General features: G+C 26.7%; 1 protein-coding gene across 3 annotated transcripts in view; it reads left to right on the top strand.

Moving 5' to 3' along the window:
- The window catches only part of LOC101241511 (visual pigment-like receptor peropsin-like), a 34638-nt gene extending 24731 nt beyond the window's left edge, over positions 1–9907 (top strand). For 2 of the 3 annotated variants that reach the window (XM_065812559.1, XM_065812561.1), the window contains exon 2: positions 8897–9907. In XM_065812559.1, the coding sequence (XP_065668631.1) occupies positions 8922–9851 (930 nt within the window). In that variant the 5' untranslated portion in view covers positions 8897–8921 and the 3' untranslated portion in view covers positions 9852–9907. Of the gene's footprint in view, positions 1–6457; positions 6663–8896 lie in introns of those variants that run through there. The other variant, XM_065812560.1, reaches the window with a different exon arrangement.
- Positions 9908–26847: the final 16940 nt, after the last annotated feature.

Here is a 26847-nt window from a genome sequence, read left to right on the forward strand (position 1 = left end):
ATTAAAAAAAAATCTAACTTTATCATTAAAAGATCATAATCAACCTTATCATTTTAAGATCATATTTAAGGATCTGCAAATTATTGAGTTTCTCCCACATTCTATATACTGATATCTACTATCTAATCAAATGTAAGATTTATCGAAAGTTTTTTTGTTCTAAAAAAAAGGCAATTGACAAAAAAAGGAGTTTACTAATTTCTGTTGATGCGCAACAATTAGTAGTTCAGTTTTTCATCATTTTTTCAAAATCAATTTACTCGGATTTTGTAAGTTTTGTAAATGGGCTCCTCATATACCAACAATATATATATATATATATATATATATATATATATATATATATATATATATATATATATATATATATATATATATATATATATATACATATATATATTACTTGTTGGTTTGATCTGTGTTTTATTATTAAAAGGCACACTTCTGAATGTCTTTTGAACGTTCCACGCCGACCAAAAAAAAAAATTTGGGTTTTTTGTACGTGCAGTGTTTGCTGGGTACTTCAAGTGAAGATATGTCGTCATCATCAGTGGAATCCATGCCACTCTCATCATCATTGCTACCAGAGGAATCAGCATTCCAATTCCCAATGAAATCATGAAAAGAATGAGTTAGTTCTGACGGATGAAGTTTATCGGTACCAAATTTAGCAGCTTTGCTAACTCGTTGTTGGATAATCTTCGATCCATTATTGATTATGTGTGCTAAAACAAAGCTTTAAATTTATTTAAAATACTAAAAATTAAGAGTATGCGACTGTTGTTAGATTTTAATATTACTAACTAATATTACTATACTAGTTTTCGATACGAAAACTAGGTTTTTAGAGCACATAAGATATTTTTTTATGTAAAAAAATAAAAAATTTTAACGCTACTGTAATCGGAATTTACTTTAATCGGAAATGACGTTAATTACCCTTTATTAAATAAACAGTAATAAACGTTATTTCCTTATAAATTTCAATTATTTATAAATTTTATAAGTAAAGGTAAACACTTTGTATCAAACGATCGAGGAGGTTTTTTAAAAAGTTGGTACCTTATAATAAAATTTTTAAAAGTCCTTTTCTCAAACGTCACATGAATTTTTTACTTTATTTTAACAATAATAATAAAAGATAACAATTTAACTGTTAGAAAAGGCAATAAAATCAATTTCAAATTTTTCAAGTGTTTTGCAAATGGGCTCCTCATATATGCTTGTCTGGCTAGGGTTTAAAACTGTAGAAAGTGTCTGGCTAATGAGGATACATCTTATAAATAGTTACCCAAATAACTTGTATAATTTGACGTAGTTTAGCCGGTACTTTAAACACCTTTGGTACCTGTTACCATTCAAAGCTACCATGATCTAAAGTACATAGTTGACCACCGTTTCTACTTGTGTTTAGAGTATGCGCTGAGAAATTATCAGCTTTTATAAAACAACTTAGGCCTGGCAGCCGCAGGCTTTTAGGCTTATAAAATAATTAAAAATTTGTTTAAAATAGCAAAAAACTAATTAACTATTTTAATAATACTTTAATAAAACTTTATTATTTATAAAAATTATTGTATAAAATTGTATCTAATACAAAGTTCTGTCCAAAAAGATAGTTATTATAGATCATTACTTACAAACGAGCAACACGCTAAGCAATCACGCTAAGCAATCACGCTAAGCAATCACGCTAAGCAATCACGCTAAGCAATCACGCTAAGCAATCACGCGTGGTTGCATAGTTTTTTTTTTTTTTTTTTTTTTTTAGATTATTCACCTCCCCAAGGCCCGAGGGGGGCCACTACAGTCGAGGAGGCTACTCATTTTTTTGTGTTTTTATTTTTTTTTTTTTTTTTTTTTTAGTTGTTATTCGTGGTGCAACCCTCTCTCAACTCTTTAACTCCGAAACACGAACCTTGCCGAGCAAGGCCGCTGCGCGGAGAAACTAAGTTGAGCGCGGTACTTCCAGGGACGTGGTGGGAGTCGAACTCCGAACCTCTCGCTTACAAAGCGAGCGCTCTTACCACTACACCACTACCGCATGTTATTAACTAATTGGAAAATATCTTATTTGCTCTATATATATTAAATCATGTGTAATTCAATCATTATTATCTTAGAGTATGGCTATAATATCACTTGCAAAACGTCCACAAGTACAACTTATAATGGAAGTAGTGTTATGGTCAAAACTAAAATTATTTACTTAGTTAACTAAAACAATTGCAACTAAAACTAGTCGACTAAATTTTTAGTTCGACTAAAATTAGTCGACTAACTTATTATTTTATGTAATCATTGAATAAAAAAGCGTTAAATGACCAAACTGTTTTAGTCAACAATTTTTAGTTAACTAAAAAATTATTATTTTAGTTATTGATTCGTAAAACTAAAAAGTTAATAGACCAGGGGCGGATTTTTTGATCTTTGAGACAGCTAACTTCTTGACATGAATCCTAAGATCATAAAAATTTTTGTTAAGTTCTATCATGAATTAGAACAAAATTTATTGACCGATTCATCGTTTAAGACTTATGATCATTAGAAGTTCTTATAAGTCTTAAAGACTTATGATCATAAGTTTAAAATTCCGCTTATTAACCCCCTGAAATAACATTGAATGGTTGTAACTTTTAAAAGAAAGTTTTTTTTTTGATGAAATTTAACATCTGTCAATTAACTTTAGATTTCGTTTAATGTAACAAAAAAAAAACATTTCGAAAAATTCCTTTTAGGAACCATGCCCTAGGGGTAGGGGTGGAGATGGTGGTGGTTAGGGATTGGGTGATCTTCTCTAACATCGCAAAATTGTATTAAAAAAATCATGCACGCGAGCAAGTATATCGAGAAAAGTGAAATTACAAACTGAGTTATTAACTTTATTAACAACTTACTAATATTTCTATTTCAGTTATTAATATTATTAGAATTCAGTTATTACAGTTGCTATTTCAAATTTTATCAATTAGAAATGGCTCTCCGTCGATAATAGTTAAAATTTTATAAAAAACTTTTAATTCAAAGCAACTTGTTGTCTTTTTCGGAAAAAATGAGGTTAAGAATACTTTCTTTTTTTTCCTTGGATAAATTGAACAAACTTCAACTAAAACCACATACCAGATAAGGTTTTGGATTAGGAATGTGCCGAATCTGGTTTTTGGCCGAACACCAAATCCAAACGTTCGACCATGATATTTTGCCGAATACCGAATGTATTCTATTGCTACCGAACGTATTACTATTGTTAATTTTAAATATAAACATTAGTTATTAAACTCGAAGTGAAAACCAGGTCCTATGAGGGAGGGTGGGGGGCAGTTGAAGGCGTTGATGGTTAATGCAGATTTAAAAAAAAAAAGAAAATTTTTTATTTATTTATTATAGAAAAATAATATATTTAAATTTTTTTATATTTATCATCTTTTTTAAGGTTTTGTGTACAAGAAACATCTAAATGCATAAATTGTAGGGCTCAAGGTTATGGCAATGTGCCAAATATGACAGGTAAATATAATGGAGCACAAAATATATTACAAGAACTGTGTCCTACTACTATGTTTTCTCCTTGTGGCTGTCAAATACGCAACTTATGTGGCAATGATGCTGCTGAAAATATTCCAGAAGCCATAACCTATTTTGGAACTATACAAATATACACCTTATTCAGGTGTAGTCTAAAGAGGTGGGAAATGTTATCTAAGCGTATTGGTTGTTCCCTTCACGGCATATCTAGCTTCAGGTGGTTAGATAGAATAGAGAGTGTCAAACCATTTAAGCTCACCTCTAAGAGTAAAGCTGGCTTTGGAAGACTTGCTCCAGCTAAATCTTAATCCAAAAACTAGAAACGAGGTTCGTGGAGCAATTTTTTATATTAGTACCTTTACCTGCATCATAATGTCAGTTGTTTGGCACAGAATATTAATTTCTACTAACATTTGCAACAAAGTCATTTAACCCAGTAATGCGACTTTAGAGATAGAAGTTTTAAATATAAAAAGCTTACTTTCATAATTAGAAGCTATTTGTGATAGTCGGAAAGCAATTTTAAATGAAGCTAATCTTGTTGCTCTCCAAGGTAATAACAGACAGTAATGTTTTCTTTAATGTTAATTTCCAAAGTTATAACATTTGGGCGATCAGGGACATGAAGTAAACAATTCCTTCTTTAAATATTGGAAAAATTGTTAAAATATCTCCTAATTCTACTGACTGAAACCATTACTGCCGCTCTACTAATAGATTCAGGGGTGCAACGAACTGATCCAGGTTTTCTTATAAGAAATGATCTTACCCAATATTCCGTTCGAAGTCCATTTTTAAACTGCGGAGTATCTGAAGATTTTCGAAGTTTTTGCACGTCTGAAGCAGCATTAATTAAATCATCCGTTGTTTTAGAATTGAAATTAAATGACAGTTCAACAGGCCGTTCAACCATTTGTTCATCTTCAAATTAAGCTAACACATTTTTTGCACCAGTTCTCTTCAGACTTTTTCCTTTTAGTCGTTTTTTTAAATGCCAACTAGCTATTCGTTCAATGTCATTTTTTTCAAGACCACCTGCTAGGCACTTCAACATTTGAGAGCTGAATATCAGCAGCCTTAGCGCAGTTTTTTTTTGATTTAATAACAAAATTAATTGTAGCATTATATTACCCTAACAGTGTGCATAATTTTGAATGGTAAGCTTTGATCACACAAAAAATATGCCTCCCACCAAAATGTTAACTTTTAAGAAAAAAAATAATTTTTCTTTTAGTACTCGTCAATTTTCAAGACTTAAATCGCCAATTTTCAAAACGGAAATTTAATTTTAAAATTAGTTTAATTTTTTTGTAAAATCTTTTTTGCATTGCCATTAAATAAAAACATTTGTAAAAAAGTACTATCGCAGATTTATTGTGTCAAAGGTGGATCGTTTCCTAGCCATTAAAGTTCCAATTAATATGGTTTTTGTTAATAATATATTCTTAGTTTGAATAATAACGGGCTTATTGGGTAGTTGGTAAAATGCGAACTGCAAACCGCAAATTGCGAACCGATAAAATGCGAACTTTTTTGCGAACCAAGACATTATATTTTAATGACCGCTACAGTTATGATATTTAAAAAAACATTTGCTCATCAATTTTTTCATTTAAATTAAATTTAATGGAATTTGATATATTTTATATAAATTAGGTTGTATTTCTTTTAAATTAAATATAATTTATGCTTCTGCATGAAGTCGATATAATATATAGAAAAATAGACAATTTAATGGCAAACGGGTAATAAAAAGTATTATATCATTAATAACCAATAGGACCATGGTTCGCGAAAAAGTTTACATTTTTTATTGCACATTCTGACATCATTTTAGTTGCACATTCTAACATCTAATGTAATATCTTTCCTTTTACTCTATGCTATCTTTCTAACTTAACTTCTTCTGACTTTCAGTCTATAATCCTTCGTTCTTTTTAAAATCACTTATTCTTGGTCTGCGAAGCGGTTAATGATGCTCTTTAGTGAGCTCAACTCATCTTTGCGGACCTTAGTAATGTGGCCTCTGAATGGCAATTGGCCGGAGGAGGATAAACCACAATTTCTTTTTTTTTTGTATATATTGAGATAAAGCAACAGTTGTTGCTTCTTTCTCATCGAAAGTAATTATCCATGTTTACATTATAAACCACATAAACTACTTTATTTAATCAAAAAATAGCTTCAAAATCTTTTTTAACTTTTCCGTTAAAATGGCACAAAAAACTAATTTTTTTTACCGCAAAAAACGTATTCATCGTTTACATAATTTTATAGTCGTTTATTAATTGATAAACATTATAACCCCATTGACGAATCAAAAATATTAAAGATAGTTTTTTATTCTTAAATATTCATCATCATTATCAAGGGTAATATCCGTTAGGTGAAGAATAAAATGAAAAACTTTTTTTACAGAGGAAAAATTTAATCTTTGAAATTTAATTATGTAGTTAAAGTTATGTAGACAATAAATGTTTAATTTTTGTTTAAAATGGTTTTGTACAAATTTTTACAGATTTTGTGAGAATGTCAGAACATTTCAAGTATTCTATAGCTTTTTTTTTTCATAAAAAAGTGTATACCGCAAAAAAAACATACCGCAAAAAACAAATCTTTTACCCTATTTATATATTTTTATTTGTGCATTTTTAAAAACATTTCTCATCGTATTGTTTTATAAACAAAAACTTCAAAATAAATTTTGTTTATCATCAAGTTTAAGTGAATGACCACAAAAAATTAAAAATAAAAGCACAACACATCAAAAGACCTACATAAAAGCGCACATAATAGCCTTAAAATTAAATTCCAGTTAAAAATCTTTTTGTCTCGCAAATTAAAAAAAATAACCACGACAGAATAATGTAAATAGAAATCTTCATATCCATTTTTTGATCAATTTTCTTATTCAAAATAATAACCCGTTGGAACAAACAATAGTTGAAATGATTATTGATTAGGTGATTGATTAGATAATTATTGATGATTGATCAACAAAGATAATAAATAATTAGATAAAGTGGTTTTTTAAAGTCATTTGATTTATGTTACTATCTGCATTTAAACAGAATTACAGAGTTAATTTAAAAGGTCGCGATATCTGTGATTAATTGCTCGATATACTAAAAGTGTGGGTATGTCACTTAAATTTTCTCACTTTTTTGTAATTACCTTTTAATTTTATCTAAAGGTCGACTAAAGTACTTTTTTAAATATAACGTTTTTTATGGTATAGTTATACACAGATTTCGTATGATGTTATTGCTTAAAGCGTTAGACTTTAGATCTAATGGTCCCGAGTTTAAACTTTGCTTTATTTGTTAATTGTTGAAGGTGATTACGGATTGATAGTTAAAGATGAATGCAAAATGTTGAAAATGAATTTGGAGTGTTGAAGATGAATACAGAATGTTGAAGATGAATACAGAATAATAGACTTTTTATATTCTCATGACAGTGCTCTGTTATATAACAAATATTTCCTCATAGAAAGAGTGAAAAAAAAAAGCATTATAATTATAAAAAAAAAAGCATGATAAATTATAAAAACTATTTATATGCTTTTATACCTGTTTGTCTCTATATTAAAATGTTTTATTTTCAATTTCAAAATAAAATCATGTATCTTATCTATACATCATCAATTTAACAAAGTATACAAGAGAGTAAATTATTTGTTGCAGATTTGTTGCCAGAAGACAACAATCAGTCTTATCACCGAGCCCAATTTATATCATAGTTTGCTAATCTGTAACTATACAAAAGTATTATTCAAGAAATATACAAAAACGACGATTGAAAAAAGTTTAAAAGCAAAAAATCTTATATACCATCGCAGTCTTATATATAAACTATTCATAACTAAAAAACTACACTTTTATTATATAATTTATTTTATCATTAATAAAGTATTTCAGATGATTTAAATATTTTTTACAAATTTTTAGTTCATTTATTATTTAAAGTTTGACAGCTGCCCTTTAACTAAATCGAGTAGTTTAAAGCAAGAATCTTATTCAATAGATCTTCTAGAAGATATCACATCGTTCTTATTATCTAAAAATATCCTTAACTAGTAACTAAGCAACTAAGTAACTAACTAGTAACTAAGTAAATAGTAATCTCTGTTAATGTAAAATTTAATAGATAAATTTTTTAAATATTAATACTTTCCTTTACAAACTTTATTAAAAAGTAGAACTAATGAACTTCGGGCAAAAAAGTTTTGTTTTTTGAATAAAGAATTAAAATGCGTTTTTAACTTCCTTAAAAAACAAAACTAAAAAGTAAAAGTTATCGTTTTTATTCATATTTGAACATATGGTTGCTCCTTTGAGGTAAACGATCGGGCGTATTTATAAGTTTCATAAAATTTTTGCGATTAAGTCTCAATCCAGAAAAAGTCCTAAATGAGTTAATTTTTACTACCTTTTATCAAATAACAATTGAATTGATATTTACCACCTTTTATCGTATAACAAATAAGTTAATTTTTACCACCCTTTATCATATAACAAATTTATTTGACGTAAAAACCTTTCTAAATAAACCAAAGGTTTTCTAAACATTTTATTTTTCATAGAAGAATATTTTATATTAACTATTTTATCTTCTAGTACTTATATTTAACCAACTGCTTTTTTTTAACTCCGTAATTTATTTAGAATATGCCTTTCAATTATATTGATTAGTTTTGCAACAATAAAAGTTACATAAGTTTAAATAGTTAAAAAAAAAAAAGACTAAAATCTATAGATGGTAGAAAATGTGTCAAATATCGGTAGAGCCAACGGTGCGGTAAAATCGACAGATTTTGGATTGAAAACATGGTAAATTCGAAATCTCGGTAAAGCACAAACCCTAGTTTTAAAAATTAACAAAAAATTGATTTTTATGTCAAGTAACTAGAACAAGGTATGCTTGGGTTTAGTAGCCAAAATCATTCAACCAAATAGGAAAAAGAAATTTTGTTATAATTTTTTGAACTATTTCTTTAGTTTGTTGTATTTGAGCTATTGATTTTGGTTTCTAGCAGGAACTTTTTTTAAAACTATTAAAAACTTAGTTGAGTTAAAACTATTGCTTTATTTTGTTGTAGTTGGGTTATTGAATTTGTTTCTAGCATGAGTTTTTTTGAGTTCAAACTATTCGTTTTATTTTGATGAGTTCAAGTTATTGATTTAGATGAATTCAAACTATTGATTTTGTTAGTTGAGATAAAACTATTGATTTCTTTTTTAGACTTCAAACTATTGCTTTTGTTAGTAGAGTTTAAACTATTGCTTTTTCTTTGAAAAATGTTTTTTTTCTCTAAAATTAATTTTATTTTCAAATCTTTTATACTTAAATAGTATTAATTTTCCTGTAGTTCTGGACAGACATTGGTGTGATCAATGGCATTAGTTTTTATGATCGTATTATTATCGTTCTTATGTGGATTTTCTGTGATATTAAACGTTACCGTAGTCTTAACCATACTAGCAAAGGGAAACTCTAAAAACATTCGAGATGTTATTTTAATGAGTCTTGCAATATGTGATGGCGTACAGTGCACTTTAGGCTATCCGGCCGAACTGTTTGGTTATGCTAATTACAAAAATCCATCACTTACCGAAAAGTTTTGCAAACCAAGTGGTTTTATTGTAATGTATCTTGCCTTAACTGCTATTGCACATTTGGTTTGTTTATGTATATATCGATATTTAACTATTGTACACCCACTAAAACTACAGGCATTTCTCACAAAATCGAATTGGAGTGCATATTGTTGTATTACCTTTTGCTGGATTTATGGTTTGTTTTGGTCATTAAGTCCTCTACTTGGCTGGAATGAAATAGTTCGAGAAAAACAGGATACATACAGGTGCTCAATTAATTTATATCCGGATAATGAGACAAAAAGTAGCTATTTATACGCTCTGGCAATATTTTGTTACCTTATTCCTCTGATAATTATTATTTACTGTAGTTTAAAAGTCCACTTAGAACTTCGCAACATGTTGAAAATGTGCAAACAGATTTCTGGTGTTGAAGCAAATATTACAAAAGTTACATATCGAATAGAAAAACAAGATTTTATATCTGTGAGTTTTATAATAGCTTCATTTTTTGCTGTTTGGACTCCATATGCCGTATGCGTTTTTTATTTGACAATTGGAAAAAATCTACCTCCTAGTTTTTTAACTTACTGTGCTTTGTTTGCTAAGTCATCAACAATCCTTAACCCTATCATTTATTGTCTCATGTATAAAAAATTTCGCCAAACAATACAAAGTAAATTTTGGAAATTCTTCAATAATCCAACAGTTGCACCAATTGCTTAAAAAGAAGCTCTGAAGTTTAGATACCTCAACATTGAGAGCTAATAAAAAGTTGTAAATAAATTTATTTGTACAATATATATATATATATATATATATATATATATATATATATATATATATATATGTATATATATATATATATATATATCTATATATATATATATATACATACTTTTATTGTTTAACTATTTTTTAAATAGTTATACATTTACTGCGTTTTTTTTTAAACCTAATAGTTAATAATGTTGTTATTACTATTAGTAATAATATTAAAGAGAAGAAAACAAAAAAGAAAAAGATAATTCTAATAATAGTAATAACGCAAATAACAACAATTATAGTAATAATAATAACAATAATGATAACAATAATAATATTAAAAATAATAATAGAAATAGACTTATTTTAGGCTTTAGGTAAGTTAGAAACTAAAAATACAAATGAAAAACAAAGCTTTTATCAACAACGTTTTTTTTCTGTTGTAAAAACATAAGCAAAAATAATATTTGACATAAGATATTCATATCAGTAATTATTTTGTGGTAAAAGACAAGAGTGTTAAATAACTAGTTTCCAAAAACATTGTTACTCCAACATCTATGTTACTCCAACAACTATGTTACTCCAACAACTATGTTACTCCAACAACTATGTTACTCCAACAACTATGTTACTCCAACAACATTGTTACTCCAACAACTATGTTACTCCAACAACATTGTTACTCCAACAACATTGTTACTCCAACAACTATGTTATTCCAACAACTATGTTACTCCAACAACATTGTTACTCCAACAACATTGTTACTCCAACAACTATGTTACTAAAAAAGTAAGTGTAAGTAAAATAAGTGGTGTATATAATAAAATGTTAAATGAAGTAACTCTTCTTAAAAATGTTAAATGAAGTAACTCTTCTAAAAAATGTTATATGAAGTAACTCTTCTAAAAAATGTTGAATGAAGTAACTCTTCTAAAAAATGCTAAATAAAGTAACTCTTCTAAAAAATGTTAAATGAAGTAACTCTTCTAAATGTTAAATGAAGTAGCTCTTCTAAAAAATGTTAAATGAAGTAACTCTTCTAGAAAATATTAAATGAAGTAACTCTTCTAGAAATAAACTTTCTAAATCATCTTGATGAGTGATTGGAACAGCTACATTATTTAAAATTCATTTGAAGTTAAACAGCTACATAATCTATTGAGTGTTTTTAAGATTGTGCTATAAAATCAAATAAGTTATGATATATGTTAAATACTTTTAAACGTTTTAGTATTGTAATACTAAACTTAAAAGTTAGCTGGATAAGTTTTTAACAACTGTTCGAGCAATACCAAAAAGCTGCAAAAATTACGATTTAGGTAAAATAATAATTTTTTTAATATCTCGATACTAGGTACAAGTATCAAAGTTTTCTTTTCAACTTTTTTGAACCTTATCTTTTGCTTCACCATTTAGCTATAGGTTTGTTACGTTACTAAAAAGCTTTCTTTTTGGCAAGGAATTTATTATATCTCTCCAAGATTTTATTTTGTGCTGTAGTATTTTTGCTGGATTTAAAAATAAATAACTTTATTTTAAATAAAGGAATGTAAAATACCTTTTTGTAAATCCGGCAAAAACAATACCAATCTAATCTTGACATTAGTTTATTCAATTCTAATATCAATTTATTAATTGTCTTTCCGAAAAACGCAACGTTAAAAAATAAATGTAAACTAATTCTCAATATCAGTGATCTAAAATATTTTTGTATTTTTTACCAAGGTTTGGTTTCTTAAATAAAAAATTAGGTCCTCAATTTCTAAGATATTTTAGGACTTTCAGATTTTGGTGGGGGAGGGGGGGAATTCCTCGCCCACTCCCTTCCATCTTTCCCCCTGGATCCGGCACTAATCAATATACATTTTTTATCAATTTTAAAATTTTTTATCCTTTATTGATTCCTTATGACGTTTTAAAACAATACCCTTGGATATATTTAAAAAAAAGTTGAATGTAGTTGTTTAATTTTAAATTATGATATTTACGCGGTATTTAAATGAAACTATTGTTATTACATAGAATTTTGCTTAAAAAATGACGTCATTTTTAGTTAATTCTTCTTTCAACTGTATCAAACCTCTTTGGAACATGCCATACCATTTTGTAAAACTTTGTTTTACGTCATCCTAGAAATTCTCTCTCTCATTATTTAGTTTATAATCATATTAATATTAAATTAATTAGTATGATTAATTAGTTTATAATCAATTTAATTAAAGCTATAGTTATAAATGTTTTTCTTTATTTCATTTACTCTAAGGTGCCAACCAAACGGAGTTTATAATAAACAGGGGAATTTGAGTTTTTTTTGATAATATTAATAAATTTTAATTTTTGAATATAATTTTCTCTTTTGTTCCAAAGAAAAAATATTTATAAGCAAAATGGAAAATTCATAAGCAAAAAGAAAAAAGTCTAAAGAATCTTATATTTTTGTCATCAAAACCGTGCTTTAATCAAGTATAATATACATTAATCGATCCAAAACCATTTTCGCAAAACAAGCAAAAAACAGCAATAAATATACACTATACATACTACTTTCTTCATTTCAATGCTGATTTATTACTACTAATACTAATATATTAATAATAATAATAAAAGTCTTATAATAGCTGTAAGTAGAGTATTTTATTTGCTAATCACGTGACTTTCATAAAATACCATCTCTTCATGTAGCTAACACTTGGTTTTCATTATCCATTCAAAATACTACCTCTTTATGGATTTTAACTATCCATTAATTTCAAAGCAGCTTTATATGTTGATAAAATGACAAATAATTTTTTTTTATAAATAAATAGTTTTCAACAACAACAAAATTAAAATTCGTGTAATTCAAATTTTTTTATTTGTTAAATAATATTTTAATTTTTTGTTTTTTTGTCTTTTTTGTCTTTTTTTGTTTAATATCAACCAGTTATAGAACTGGTTGAATTGAACTGGTAGAACTGATAAATTTTCTTGGTTTAGAAGGTTCACGAAGTTTACGCTGTTTGTAGCAATCAATCATATAACTTTCGCAAACAGAGTTTTTTTTTACTTTTTCATATATAAATTAATATCCTAAATAAAATTTAGATAATATTGTAAATAAAGTAAACTTTTAAATAATATTGTAAATAAAATAGTATTGCAAAAGCTTTAAGAATAAATCAAACGTTTTAAGCATTTGATTTAAAAATTTGATTTGAAGCGAAAAAACAAAGACGTTAATTTTGGGAGATTTGTTCATCTAAGTTTTCTATTCCTATCCATTCCATTTTTAAATAGCGAAATGAGTTCAAAAGGTGAAAACGTTAACGATTTCACCTTTTGAAACCCGAACATTTCAATGCTGATTTATTACTACTAATACTTGCTCTTTCTTAACTTTTTCTCAAATTAATATCATTATTCTATTTCCAACTCTCGCTATTGTAAATATTGCTATTTTTTAATATTGTTATTATTATTATTGTTGTTATTGTTGTTATTATTACTATTAATATTATTGTTATCATTACTATTATTATTGTTATTATTATTATTATTAATAGAATTGTTATCTTTATCGTTTGTATTATTATTATTTTGATTATTATTACCAATAACTGGAGTTTTTATTATTATTACCTATTATTTTTACCGATACTTATATTACTACATTATTTACAATGTTATTACTGTATCTATGTTATTACTGTATCATACGAACACAGGCGAACAGAAAAACGTCAATCAGTCCGAACATCTCTAATTATTTAAAATATTATTACTGTATATTATTATAATCTACTTCTCTTTTATTGCTATATTTCAATTAGTTATATAAAAATCTTTTATTCTAGATGTACAAAAGTAATTTAAATTTTGTCCTAAATTATCAAACTTCTTACTTAATTATTATTCCAAAAGTTTTTTTTTTTGTTTTTTTTTGTTTTTGTTTTTTTAGTTTGGTGTTTTAGTTTCTTATTATGGTGTTTACTTAAAATTAGTACTTGTACTATATGTAAATATTCCATGAAATGTAAAATCTATTTCAGAATACATTTTATTTGATTTAATATTTCGTTTTCAGAAATTGCGTAGTGTAATTTACGGTGATTGGCTAAGAACAAAAAAAAATCCCAATCTTTGCCTCACCTACCCTAACTGTAAGAATAACAAGTCAGTAAAAAATTTTTCTTATCTGATACTATTCTATTTAATTTATTTTGTGTTCAAAAGTTATAACCATGTAAAATTTACAACCTCATTATATTGAGAGAAATAGAAACTTTATGTATGCCTAAATATAATCTTAAAAGAACTCCGAAAAAGAAACTGAATTGATGGATAAAAGTACACCATCAACAATATAGAGGTTGAGTGGATTGTTCAAAGCCATATGTAAATGCTTAGGATTTATTTTCTGAAGTCTAGCCTGAACAACTTTAACTTTTCTTTTCATTTAATTGACCTCGACCGTCATAGTTAGATTTTTTTTTTTTTTGCCTGTTTAAAAACGCATCCGTAAGCCATTTATTAATGATATTATTTACTGCGTGTTTTCCTTAGAAATTATTCGCGGCAAATATGTAACTAGTCGCATAACTGTAGTCATTTAATTTCATTTTTTTTTCATTTTATTTAATATTTCATTTTTTCTAAAATAATAGAACAGTATTTTGTCTTTTTTTTTTACCAAAGAAAGGTTATTGGCTTATTCTTAGTGTTGTTACTCAAACAGTGGTCCTTGGTCAAATTGTAGTCCTTGGTTCTTTTATTCTGTATTCTTTTTATAAGCTTGTTAAGATGTTTTATTGAGAAAAATTGTTGTGGCATTTGATTAGACTTACAAATTAATCCATCTGTCTCTACTCCAGCATTCAAATAATGACAAGCAGAAATATTTGTAGTTTCTGGGTATTTTGGGGGTTTCTTGTCAGGCAGCAACTTAGTGCCACAACTTTTCACTTTTCTCACTCTCCTTACAAATTTTTAGAAAAGAAGAAAGTTACAGTTTTCGAACGCTTCGCATTTGTTTTTTTAAAAACAATGCATTTTATTTAACTTAAATAAATGAAATGCTTTTTTTTTTCATGTTACTAATGCAAAAGTAATAGCACAGTAATAAAATAAATTATTAACAAAATAAACTGTGAATTGCCGAAAATAAAAAACGATTTATAGTTAATAAATAAATAATCTTGAAAGATGTTATCTTAACACAAACAATATATTCACATATAATTTAAAAATAAGATTAAATATTTAAAAATATTTCTCCATATGATATCAATAGTTCAATGGTTTCTCATTTGCGTTTGTAGCAGATGTTATTTTTCTAAAATTTGCGTCTCATAATTAATTTCAGGTTTGTAAAACTTTTATTTGTTGTTGCATAAAAAAAGTATTTTTTATTTTCTTTTCAGTTTGCATAATGGTGTTAATACCATAATTGAAATGATGGATCTTTTTTTTTATTACTAGTAATATAAAATACTTTTATTAAATGTAAGTAATAAGAAACTTTTGTTAATAAAAAATTAAATGAAAAATAGTTCTTTAAATTTCAAAAACTTTTAACTAGGGTATGTGTGTGGATGTGTGGGAGGCGGGACTCTAAAAAGTATATGCATAGCAATGATTGCTGAACCTATTGTATTTATAATCATGGGATAATTTTTTTTGAATTTGAACTGTTTAACAAGCATTTTATATATATATATATATATATATATATATATATATATATATATATATATATATATATATATATATATATATATATATATATATATATATATATATATATATATATATATATATATATATATATATATATATATATATATATATATATATATATATATATATATATATTGAACGGAAGATTTTATAGAAGAAAAAAGAAGGTTTTTATAAAAGTTTTGAAAAAAAATTAAAAGGAAAAAGTATAGACAAGTTAAAGTAAATTAAAGAAAGTAAAAGAAAGAAAAATAATAATAAAAATGCAAGTAACATTAAAAATTGGAAACCAAAAGAAAACAAGTAAACAAAAAAAAAAGAGAATTCAAAACAAGTAAACAAAAAATAAAAATAAAAAAATAAATAAACTGAAAGAAAAAATGTAAGAATCGAATAATATTCAAAAAAGAACTTTTAAAAAATGAAAACGGACAAGAAAAAAAAAAGATTTTTTTTAAGTTTTAATTGTTTTTTACAGTATCTTATATTGAAATATATTTTTGTACATTGTTTATAATGTTGTGTACTTTTATTCTTTGTTTAGTTTTGTTATGTATTTTTGTGCTTTATTTATATTGCCTTGTGCGATGTTTATATGTGCGATGTTTATATTCTCATGTATTTTTATTATATTATCGTATATGTCATTATAATGTCATATTCTTGTGTGCATAAGTTTAGTTTTTTTGTATATTATAAATTATTTTTTTACAATAAATGTTTGTATAATGTGGTAGGCTGTTACGTTTTGTCAGTATATACTGTTTGTAACTTCCCCTGCCTGCACTTATATATTAAATTGTTGTTTGAAAATTAATATTGACTTTTTAATATTATATAATGACTTTATTATTGTAATAATTGTTGCTTAATTTATTAATATTATTCCTATTATTATTCCTAATATTATTATCATTCCTATTGGTATTTAAAAATTATTTTTTCTATTTGCTTTTTACTTACTTGGTTTTTATTAAGTTTTTTTTTTTGTGTGCTTTTTTGTTTGAGTTTTGTTATTATTATTTGTTATTTGTATTATATCATATTATTATATTACTTATATAGTTTTAATTTTGGTTATAATCTTATAAATATTAATTAATCATTGTCAGTTTCTTTACGATAACTGCTTTTTATCTCACAGTAGGTTGTTACTTTATGTCAGTTTTTAACTGTTTGTAACTTTTCTTATTTGTGTATATAATATTCAGTTTTTGTTTTGAAATCTATTAATGATCACATTAATTATCATTATTTTTATTCTTATCATTATCTTCTTATCATTTGTTATTTTTATCGTTATTATTGTTTTTATCATTATTATTATTATTTTTTTTTTTTAGGTGTCGCTCTATTGACTAGTGTTTAAGCATATGAGTGACACCTAACCTTATTTATGTGAGTTTATTAATATTATTGTAAATTTCCATATTTTATGGTGAAATGAATGTATGTATGTAAGCAATTCAATCGAAGTTAGAAGTCTATATATATATATATATATATATATATATATATATATATATATATATATATATATATATATATATATATATATATATATATATATATATATATATATATCGATGCAAATTTTATCATTCTTTCAAAAAAAATATTTTGCATAGAATACTACTATTACCTTAATTTAAATCTTTTTTTTTGGTTTTTTAAATTTCCTTGTTATCAAAAAAAATTTGAAACAATATTGGCAAAATTTTTATTATAAAATTATGTATTTTTATTTGAAAAAATAAAAGGGTCAGTCGGAAAAAAAAGATATTCCTGAAGTATACTACTGTGAATTTTTAATTTAAACTTCCCGCCTTATTCGAATTGTCTAATCTTTTTTATTTTTAAGTTGGTAGGAATGTCATTAACATTTGCGCCAAATTACATGTCAAACTCATAATTATTTTTTTTTGTTTACGCTTGTTTCTGAAGTACCAAAAGTGCATTCGGCGATTTTCACGATGTCTAATTTTGTTGAGCAAAGAAGTGCTATTAAATTTTGTTTGCGGAATGATATTTCTGCTGCTGAAACGTATCGAATGTTGCAAAAGGCCTTCGGTGAAGAGACTATGTCTCAAAAAAAATGTTTACAAGTGGTACAAAGACTTCAAAGAAGACCGAGAACGTGTTGATAACTTGGAACGCTCCGGACGACCATCGACTTCGATTGATGATCGCCACATCAACAAAATCAAAGAAATGGTGCTTGCAAATTGTCGGTTAACCATTCGAGACCTTGTTGACATGGTTGAAATATCATTTGGGTCGGTGCAAGCGATTTTGAAGGATCATTTGGGCCTCAGAAGACTCAAATCACGTTTGGTGCCGAAATTTCTCAATTTCTTTGAAAAAGAGCGTCGCGTTAAAACGTGTGAAGCAATGCTTTCTGACTATCAAGACGTCTACAAACAAATTAATACTGGCGATGAGACTTGGGTCTACGCATACGACCCTGAAACAACCGACCAATCGAGTGAATACCGTGAAAAAGGCGAGCCGAGACCGAAGCAACCACGTCTAAGTCGCTCAAAAATCAAGGTCATGTTGACTGTTTTCATTGATTATTGTGGTGTCGTGCACTACGAATTCCTTCCAACTGGCCAAACTGTCAACAAGGAATATTATTTAAGCGTTATGCGACGTTTGCGTGAAGCTATTCGCAAAAAGAGACCGGAATTATGGGCCAATAATTCTTGGATTTTGCACCACGATAATGCGCCTTCGCACATAGCACTGGTTCTTCGTGAGTTTTTCGCCAAAAACTCTACCCATGTTGCTCCACAACCACCGTATTCGCCCAACTTAGCACCGTGTGACTTCTGGCTGTTCCCAAAGCTCAAGCGACCACTCCGGGGAAATCGTTTTGAGTCCATTGAAGAGATCCAACGTGAATCGGCACGCGCATTGAAGGCTATCCCTACCGAGGACTTTTCGGCATGCTTCGAAGACTGGAAAAAACGTTGGCAAAAGTGCATTGGGGCCGGGGGGGGATTATTTTGAGGGGGACGATACAGATTTGGAAGAATAAATAAAGATTTTTCATTTTATAAAAAAATTCACCTTACTTTTTGATCACAGTAGTATATTTGAGGTGGTTTTTAATTTGATGTAATTATTTCAAAGAGCTTTTTATTTTTTTTGTTTTGTTTTAATTTTGTTCTTTGTTTTTATGAATGAACATTTTTTTTATCTTTATGCTTGTTTTATTTAGTAAGCTTTTTCAGACTATAAATTGTTTTAAATTACCTGCTGGTATTTTTATCAATAGAATCAAAGATATTTTACTTGATCGCTTAACTAGTTAATTCAATTCGTAACGACTCACCGTTTGTTTTACTAAATATTATGTAGAAGTCATTATGTAAAATAGAATTAATAGTTTCGAGAACAAAAATACTTACACCATCACTAACGTGGGTTTAACGAGGTTGGTGAATTGTGCATAATTAGTTCATTATTAGAATTTTTGATTGATTTTCAGTCAGGTTTCCGTTAGAAAAAATAATTTGAAATCACGATTTAGTTCACAAAATAAGGAAAGTTAGCCGAATTGCGGTCTGCATATAAAAAATTTGATTTAATTTTGATGGGACGCCTATTTTTTCTTGGGACATTTTTTCAACAAAAAGAGAATTTAGATTTTTACAAGAATATTTAAAGAAATGTTTTGTAATTTATTTTATAAAATTAATTTTACGAAATATGTTTGACCAGATTCTTTAATTTAAGTTGGTCACAATTACAATCAATAAAAAAATAATAAAAAGCAAAAAGTTCTCTCTGGTCGGATTAACAAAAAAAAAAAAAAAAAAAATAGGTGGTAAAAACCAATAACATAAGCAAACAATTGAAATAAAAATAAATTTATCTATTATATAATATTTAAATGAGGAAATGAACATATAGATAATCAACTTCATTTTGTTTTATCGATTTTCTTTTAGCTTTGTTAGCTTTTCATCGCACAACTTCCTTATCGTTCATCATAAAAAAATAAAAAAGTTACCACCCGGTTTAAAATAAAAAACTCTATTAAACCGTGATTTAAAAAGAACAACAACAGTTCTTTAAAATTTCTGCAGTGCGAAACCACAATATAAAAACTAAAAACTAGCTGTGCGAAAGACCTGTGCGAAACGAGTCGTGGTAAGTTTATAATTTTCCAACAAAAATTCTTTTAATCTGATCATCGTGTTTTAATCAGTTAAAAATTCTTTTTAACTGATCACAGTACTATGTCATACTGATTTTTTCTAAATTGATAATTAATGTAATACTATAACTAATTATTTCAAAAGTTCGACGCTCATTCAATAACACGATGAAACATTTTGAACATTCAATCAAATCCAAAACTTATTTATAAATAGGTAAACAGTCAGAAGATCAATCAATTAATTTGAATACTAATGGTACAGTATCAAATAATCAGATCAAGATTGCAAATATTCTAAGCGACTAGTTTCACAGTGCCTTTGTAAACGAAAGAAATATTTTTTTAGAAATAGCAGATAAACTAATAAGTCACACACTTGATCTAAATGACAATTTCATTGACTACAAAGATATTCTAAATTGTCTTAAAAAGCTAAATACTCACAAAGCGTGTGGTGTGGATAACTTAATCCTATTTCATTAAAGCATTGTGCAAAATCAGTGGCATTACTACTTTTGTTAATCTACAAATCATTTTGCAACACAAGTAACTTGCCTCTACAGTGGTACACAGCAAATGTGACTCCAATATTCAAAAAAGCATGTAAAATAAACGCATCAAACTACAAACTTGTATCAATCACATCAATAACATGTAATGTATTTAAAGGAGCTATAAGAAATGAAATGAAAACTTTTTGACAGCCATAATTACAAAATGTCAACATGTTTTCATAAAACAGAGACCGTGTACAGCAAAACTTTTAGAAACTCCTTTGATCTCTTTGATTTCTGTATGAATCACACCATCCTAAATAAATCATTAACTTATTATTATAAACAATTTTATGCTCATAACTACCATTATAATATTAGTTATTATTACTTTTTCATTGTAAATATTGTAAACATTCTTGTTATTACTATTACTATAATTTGTATTAGTTTTTTTATCTTATATTATAATAATATATTTTTATTATTATTGTTATTATTATTATTGTTATTATTGCTATTATTATTATCAAAACTATTGTAAAAATAATTTACGGAAGAGAAAAAAAATAGCTTGTCGAAATTAACTTGCCATGTAGTGCTAATTTTAGTATGTAAGTATGTTTTTATTCTACGAAAAAATCTCTCTAAATTAAATTCAAAAGTCTAATTTACATCAGTTTATCACTAACATCAAAAACAATTATTCGAAGACGAAAATTAGAATTGAAAATAAAACAAGAGCTATTTTAAGTATATCTACATCCTGACATGTCTGTTGAACAAAACTCAAGGGCATGTGGTATCGGAAAGTTTGACATAAATTTATGTCATTTAAATATTTATTCACAAAAAAAGGGTTTTATTAACTTTTGCTCAGAACTTTCGATTGAGAAACAGAGTTTGATTGTCAGGGGAACTTATAATTTAATCAAAAGTATTAGTTTAATTTGTTTTCACCACAAATCACCGCTGTTGTTTTAAAACACGCATTTGCTGCGCTATTGTTTAAATCCTTTTGGTAAGACCAATCATTGCTCAGTTAAAGGGTTGAGATGTATTGTAATCCTGAATCTAGATACTGTAGACTGTGTTTCAAAGTTAACAAATAAAGCCATTTGTTGAGATAAAAAATTGTGTTTGAATTGTCACAAAACTTATTCAACCACAAACTTAAGTGAAAAAATTGACGATATTGATGACATAGATGATATATTATGTTTAAGTGACACTATTAATACTTGATTTTTTGAGTCACGTTTGTAGTCTTTTTTTTTTTTTTTTTTTGTTCTTTATTACAATATTTAACACAATATTTACAAACATATCAATAAGAAAAATTACATGCAAAGAATTCTTTAAAAATAAATAAATAAAAATAAAGAATAAAGATAAAGAACGCGGGAACTCAAAGAAGACCACACAGGTCTTGTCACCGAGAACCGCTGTTGAAGAACTTTGAACTTAGTAAATATAAATAAAATAAATAAATACAAATTTTAAACTTTTCCTTTCGTGATACAAATTATTTACAAATATTACGAATTAAAATAAAAATTAAAGTAAACAAATAAATAATAAATGACTACTGTACAAATAATGTCAGTGCAACTTTTAACAAAATTCAAATAATGATGTTTAAATATAGTTTCTCACATAAACTTTAAATCAATATTGCATAAAAGTAAAATATAAATGAGTGATGACAAAACTAGGTACAATTAAAAGTATATAAAAATATTTTCAATTGAGACTTTTTTTAGTTTTCTTTTGAACATATAATAATTCCATTCATGAGAAAAATCAAAATTTTTTAAAATTATTTGGTTCCATAAAAAAGCTCCACGAAAAGAAATGCAAAATTTACCAAAGTTTGTTTGAAATTTTGGTTGTTTAATAAAATTATCATTTCTTAAAGAATATTTATTTTTTTCTTTTAAAGAATATAAATCAAAAAAGGAAGCTGGAGATGAGTTGGTTTTACATTTAAAGATAAAACAAAGAACATTATAAACATTTACTTGATATATATTAAAAGCATTAATATATATCAAGTAAATGTTTAAAAAACATGTTATCAAAAACATGTTAAATAAAAGTGGCCTTGAGTGAGTAAAACGATTTTTGAAATTTATAAGACGTGCAATATGCTTCTGCTGACAATAAAGTGGATTTAATTTACTTTTATGGGTATTACCCCATGCAATATTAGCATAATTAATATGACAGTGTATAAAAGAGTAATATAGTTGAGTTAATGAATGTTTGTTTAAAACACTTCTTGCTTTATATAAAACTCCAATACTTTTTGCAATTTTATCGGATAAATGTCCGATGTGATTCTTCCATGATAGATTTTCATCTACAATGATATCTAAGAAATTTGTGAGAATTACTATTTTTATTTGAATATTATCAATATGAAGAAGAGGCATATTACTTTGAAGTAAATGTTTCTTAAATTGTGGATGACAGAAAATCCATTTAGTTTTATTAATGTTGAGTGAAAGTTTATTAGACTTGAACCAGTCTGATATTTTTGATAGTTCAATGTTCATATCATAAAAAAGTTTATTGATGTTATTATTAGATAGGAATAGGTTTGTATCATCAGCAAACATTATAGTTGTTAATTTTGAGACTTCATGGAGATTTTTAACATAAATCAGAAATAATAAGGGCCCTAATATAGATCCCTGTGGAACAGTGTAATATAGATCCCTGTGGATCCCTGTGGAGTCTTGTGATACACACTCACTCAACCTTCAGTATTTTAATGACACTAGCTATATTTCTTATTTTTTAAACAATGTTTAAAAAAGTGCTTTAAAAATAACACACACACATACAGAACTAAATAAGCAAACACTAGATGTTTACTTGTAACACTATTAATTTTTTCAAAGCTTATGTTTGTAGGTCTGCTTTAAAAAAAAATAAAGATTTATGTAAGTATTTAGTCTATATTATATTATTTAGTTGTTTGTATCAGAGGTCGGCAACCTGCTGCTAGCTAGCCAAATTTGATGTTAAATTGCGGCTCTCCAGCTCCATGCACAAATAATATTATAATATTGAAAACAAGATGTTAGACACTCTTTAAAACCTGGAAAATATTTATGAATTGTAAATTTTGGCTCTTCCGTCTTAAAAGATTGACAACTTTTGGTTTATAAAAGTTATCAAATGCATTGTTTTGTTATACTAGAAATAGTTTGCTTTTAATGTGAAATTGAATTAAGTATAAAGTTAAAGTATAGAGGATTAGCCCATTCACGGATTGTGACTCTGCACTGTACATAACTTATGATAAATATTTAATATTATCTAGGACTAGGGCTGTCGACGGGTACATGGGTATCCGCCCGTTGCTTACAAAAGATTTGCAATTATTAATCGTAATATAACAACTTAAAAAAATAAACTTGTTATGTGAATAAAGATCTTGAAGATCTTATCAAAATTTCAATAGTTACGATTTCATTATCATAGTAAGAAGTTCGGAAAAAATCAAGGATTATTCTCCTCCATCAAAGTTATAATGTTTCTCTTTGATCTTTTAAAGTTCCAAAACTGGAACGGTTTTTTTTTATTATTGACATAATATTGAGTTGTTCTTCAATAGGTTGCATGAATTTAATTTTTTACATTCTATCATGCACTGGAAGAAGTTTAAACAACGAGTGAAGCATGTTGCAATCACTTTTACTTCGATTCACTTTTTGATCGTGCAAACCTTTGTAATTTTAAATGCTTACATATTAATTAAATAATTAATTATTTTTATTTTTTTGTTTTTCTCAATGAGGGATGATTAATAACTGTTGAAATAATTTCATAAGCGAGGGGGCTCTGAAAGTTTGACAAGTTTTTGACAAGGAGGAGGAAGGAGGGAGGTTATAAACCACCAAAAGTTTGTTGACGTAATTAATGGACTGCCCCTTAAAAATGAAATAATTATCGAATCAAACTACAAAAAAATTTTAAAACTGAACTGTGTCACAAAACTTATTTGCAGTTATGCGCCACCTTAAGTTTTGCGCTTCACATTTTGCTGATTTGTTTATTTTTCTGAAATAACTCAACCAAATATTAAAAATAAATCTTTTGAGTATCAAAATATTTTGTTTTTTTGTAGAACAGGCTTTGTTTTTAATGCAATATGATAAATTCTTATGTTTAATTCAAAATTGTAAAAATTTAAAAAATCTATATATTGACCTAATTTTTTCGTTAATAGCAAAAATCTCTCCAATATGATATTTATTGTTTCTAGAAGTGTAAAACAAGCTCTTTCGAATGATGCAATTAAAAAAACAAAAAATTTTGCCTACATTATGTTTTAAGGCTTCAAATACATGTTATTTTAGGGTATTTTACTTTTGTCGCCATATTGGTTTCAGAATAACTCACCATGGGTATTTTTAAAAGAGCTGATTTTTTATCTACATCATTATATTAGTAGGTAGAACCTTCAGAAAAAATACTGAAAAACTTTTTACTCTGAAGATATAACCGTACAAAAAAAAAAAAAATTTATGATGTTGAATTTGTGACGCAATTTGTTAAAAACCAGAAACTAAATTCTAGGCATGATATGAAAGTTGTATTAAATAATTTACAATCTATACCTTCGGTTTTCTAAGAATCAAAGTTTTTAAAATTCATTAACCTTTCATTGAAAAAATCGGAGTCGAAGAACTTTTAGTTTTGAGGACCTTCTTTTTTTATTTGGAAGCAGTTGGTACTTTTTAAGTATTGACCCCTCATTTTATTGGTAGAATTGTCTTTGTATTTAATTGAGTACGCCAAATTAGTTTAAAGAGATTTAAATATCATAGAATATTGGTCAAAAAATAGTTATTCAAACCGAATGGAAGTAAATGTGTAGTTATGTAATATGAATAAAACAGCATAGAGTTTGATTACACAGTAAACGTGTCAAAAATTATTAATTCGACACATGAACATGAACTTGGTGTAAATTTTGATACACCGCTAAAATAGTAACATAGTACATACAAAACACAAGTAACATGTTCATCAAAAGCTAATGCATTAATGGGAATGATAAAAAACACGTTTGTCCATTTTGATAGCATCTTTTCAAGCAATTAAGCATAACTTTTATTAGACCTATGATTGAATTTGAATTGAATCACCAAACTATAAGTGTGACATTGATAATAGAAAGGGTGCAACACAGAATGAAAAGGATGGCAAAGAACTTTAGAAGCCTGCAGTACGAAGACCGTTTACAGATACATGGTTTAACAACATTAAACATGTTAAAAGATCATTCTCAAAATCATGCAGAGGTCACAATGAAAAATACTGCATGAATAAGAATGAGATAATAGTTTAAGAGATATTAAACCGTGATCAGAAGCACCTAAGGGTGAGTGTGGAAAAACTGAGCACTAACTAGGATCAGAAACAAGACATAAGTTGAGTAGGGAAGGCAAATGATTCGGAACAAACCAAGACATGAATTCATTATAACCAGAGCAGCAAATTTATGGAATTGGTTGCCATTGAAAGTTTTCAGTTCAAGAAATGTAAACAATTTCTACTAATAAAAATCATATAATATTTCATCCTAGCTTCTATATAATTTTAAATTATTAAGTCTTTATAACTAATCAAGTCATTTCTTAAAATATGGTATTAGTACCATAGCTTACCATCACTTCAAAAAGAAGGATTAGTACTTTAGATTACCATCACTCAGAAAAATATTTTCATTAGCATAATAGTTTTTAATTTTAAAAAGAAACGCAGTTTTTTTTTGCAGTAATTGTTATGAGTTAAAAATACTTAAAACTTAATAGCTTTTGCATTAAAAATAGCGTTTACTAGCTGTATTTGTAGCAAAATAGTTTTATTGGGTAATTTAAAAAAATATCTGTTGCCTTAGTTTGTAAATATTTTATAAACAAACAGCAAATAGAAAGTGATAATTCTAAATTTTAAGTATGTAAATACACCTTGCATTGGCAACATTTTTTATGGAATAAAATTACGCTGCTATCATATCTTCTTAGATATAACTATATTCTAAAACTGTAATAAAAATGCTTTTTTTTTACCGAATCTCAAAAAAATTAAACTTAAAAAATAAAATTTGTAAAGGTAATTTTTTTTCTCAAAGCTGTTAACTTTATTTTAAGTTATGAGTTTAATATTAGTAAAATAAACAGCGAGTTGTTACGAATTGAAATCCCCAAATTAAAAAACTGACTAAATAAAATATCTTTAATTATATTTATAAAAAAGCCAGCTGGTAATTTAAAAAAGTCGAGATAAATAAATAAAATAGAAAAAAATAGAGACAGCAAATAGTATTATTTCTTTAAAGAGGTTTAATTTTATAATATTTCTTATTCAATATTTTGCATCCAAAAAAATATAGGGGAGAATGGGGCACCGTTATACATGGGGCACTATGAAATTAATGTAACTGTGGAGGCATCTTAAGAGTTGTGACAACCATTGTCATATGTTGAAACAGTTACAACTAGAGCTTTGTTTTGACAAAAAAATAATATCATTTGATATTATTAGGTCTGCGAGG

Source organism: Hydra vulgaris, chromosome 12, assembly GCF_038396675.1.
Source record: "Hydra vulgaris chromosome 12, alternate assembly HydraT2T_AEP".
Taxonomy (NCBI): domain Eukaryota; kingdom Metazoa; phylum Cnidaria; class Hydrozoa; order Anthoathecata; family Hydridae; genus Hydra; species Hydra vulgaris.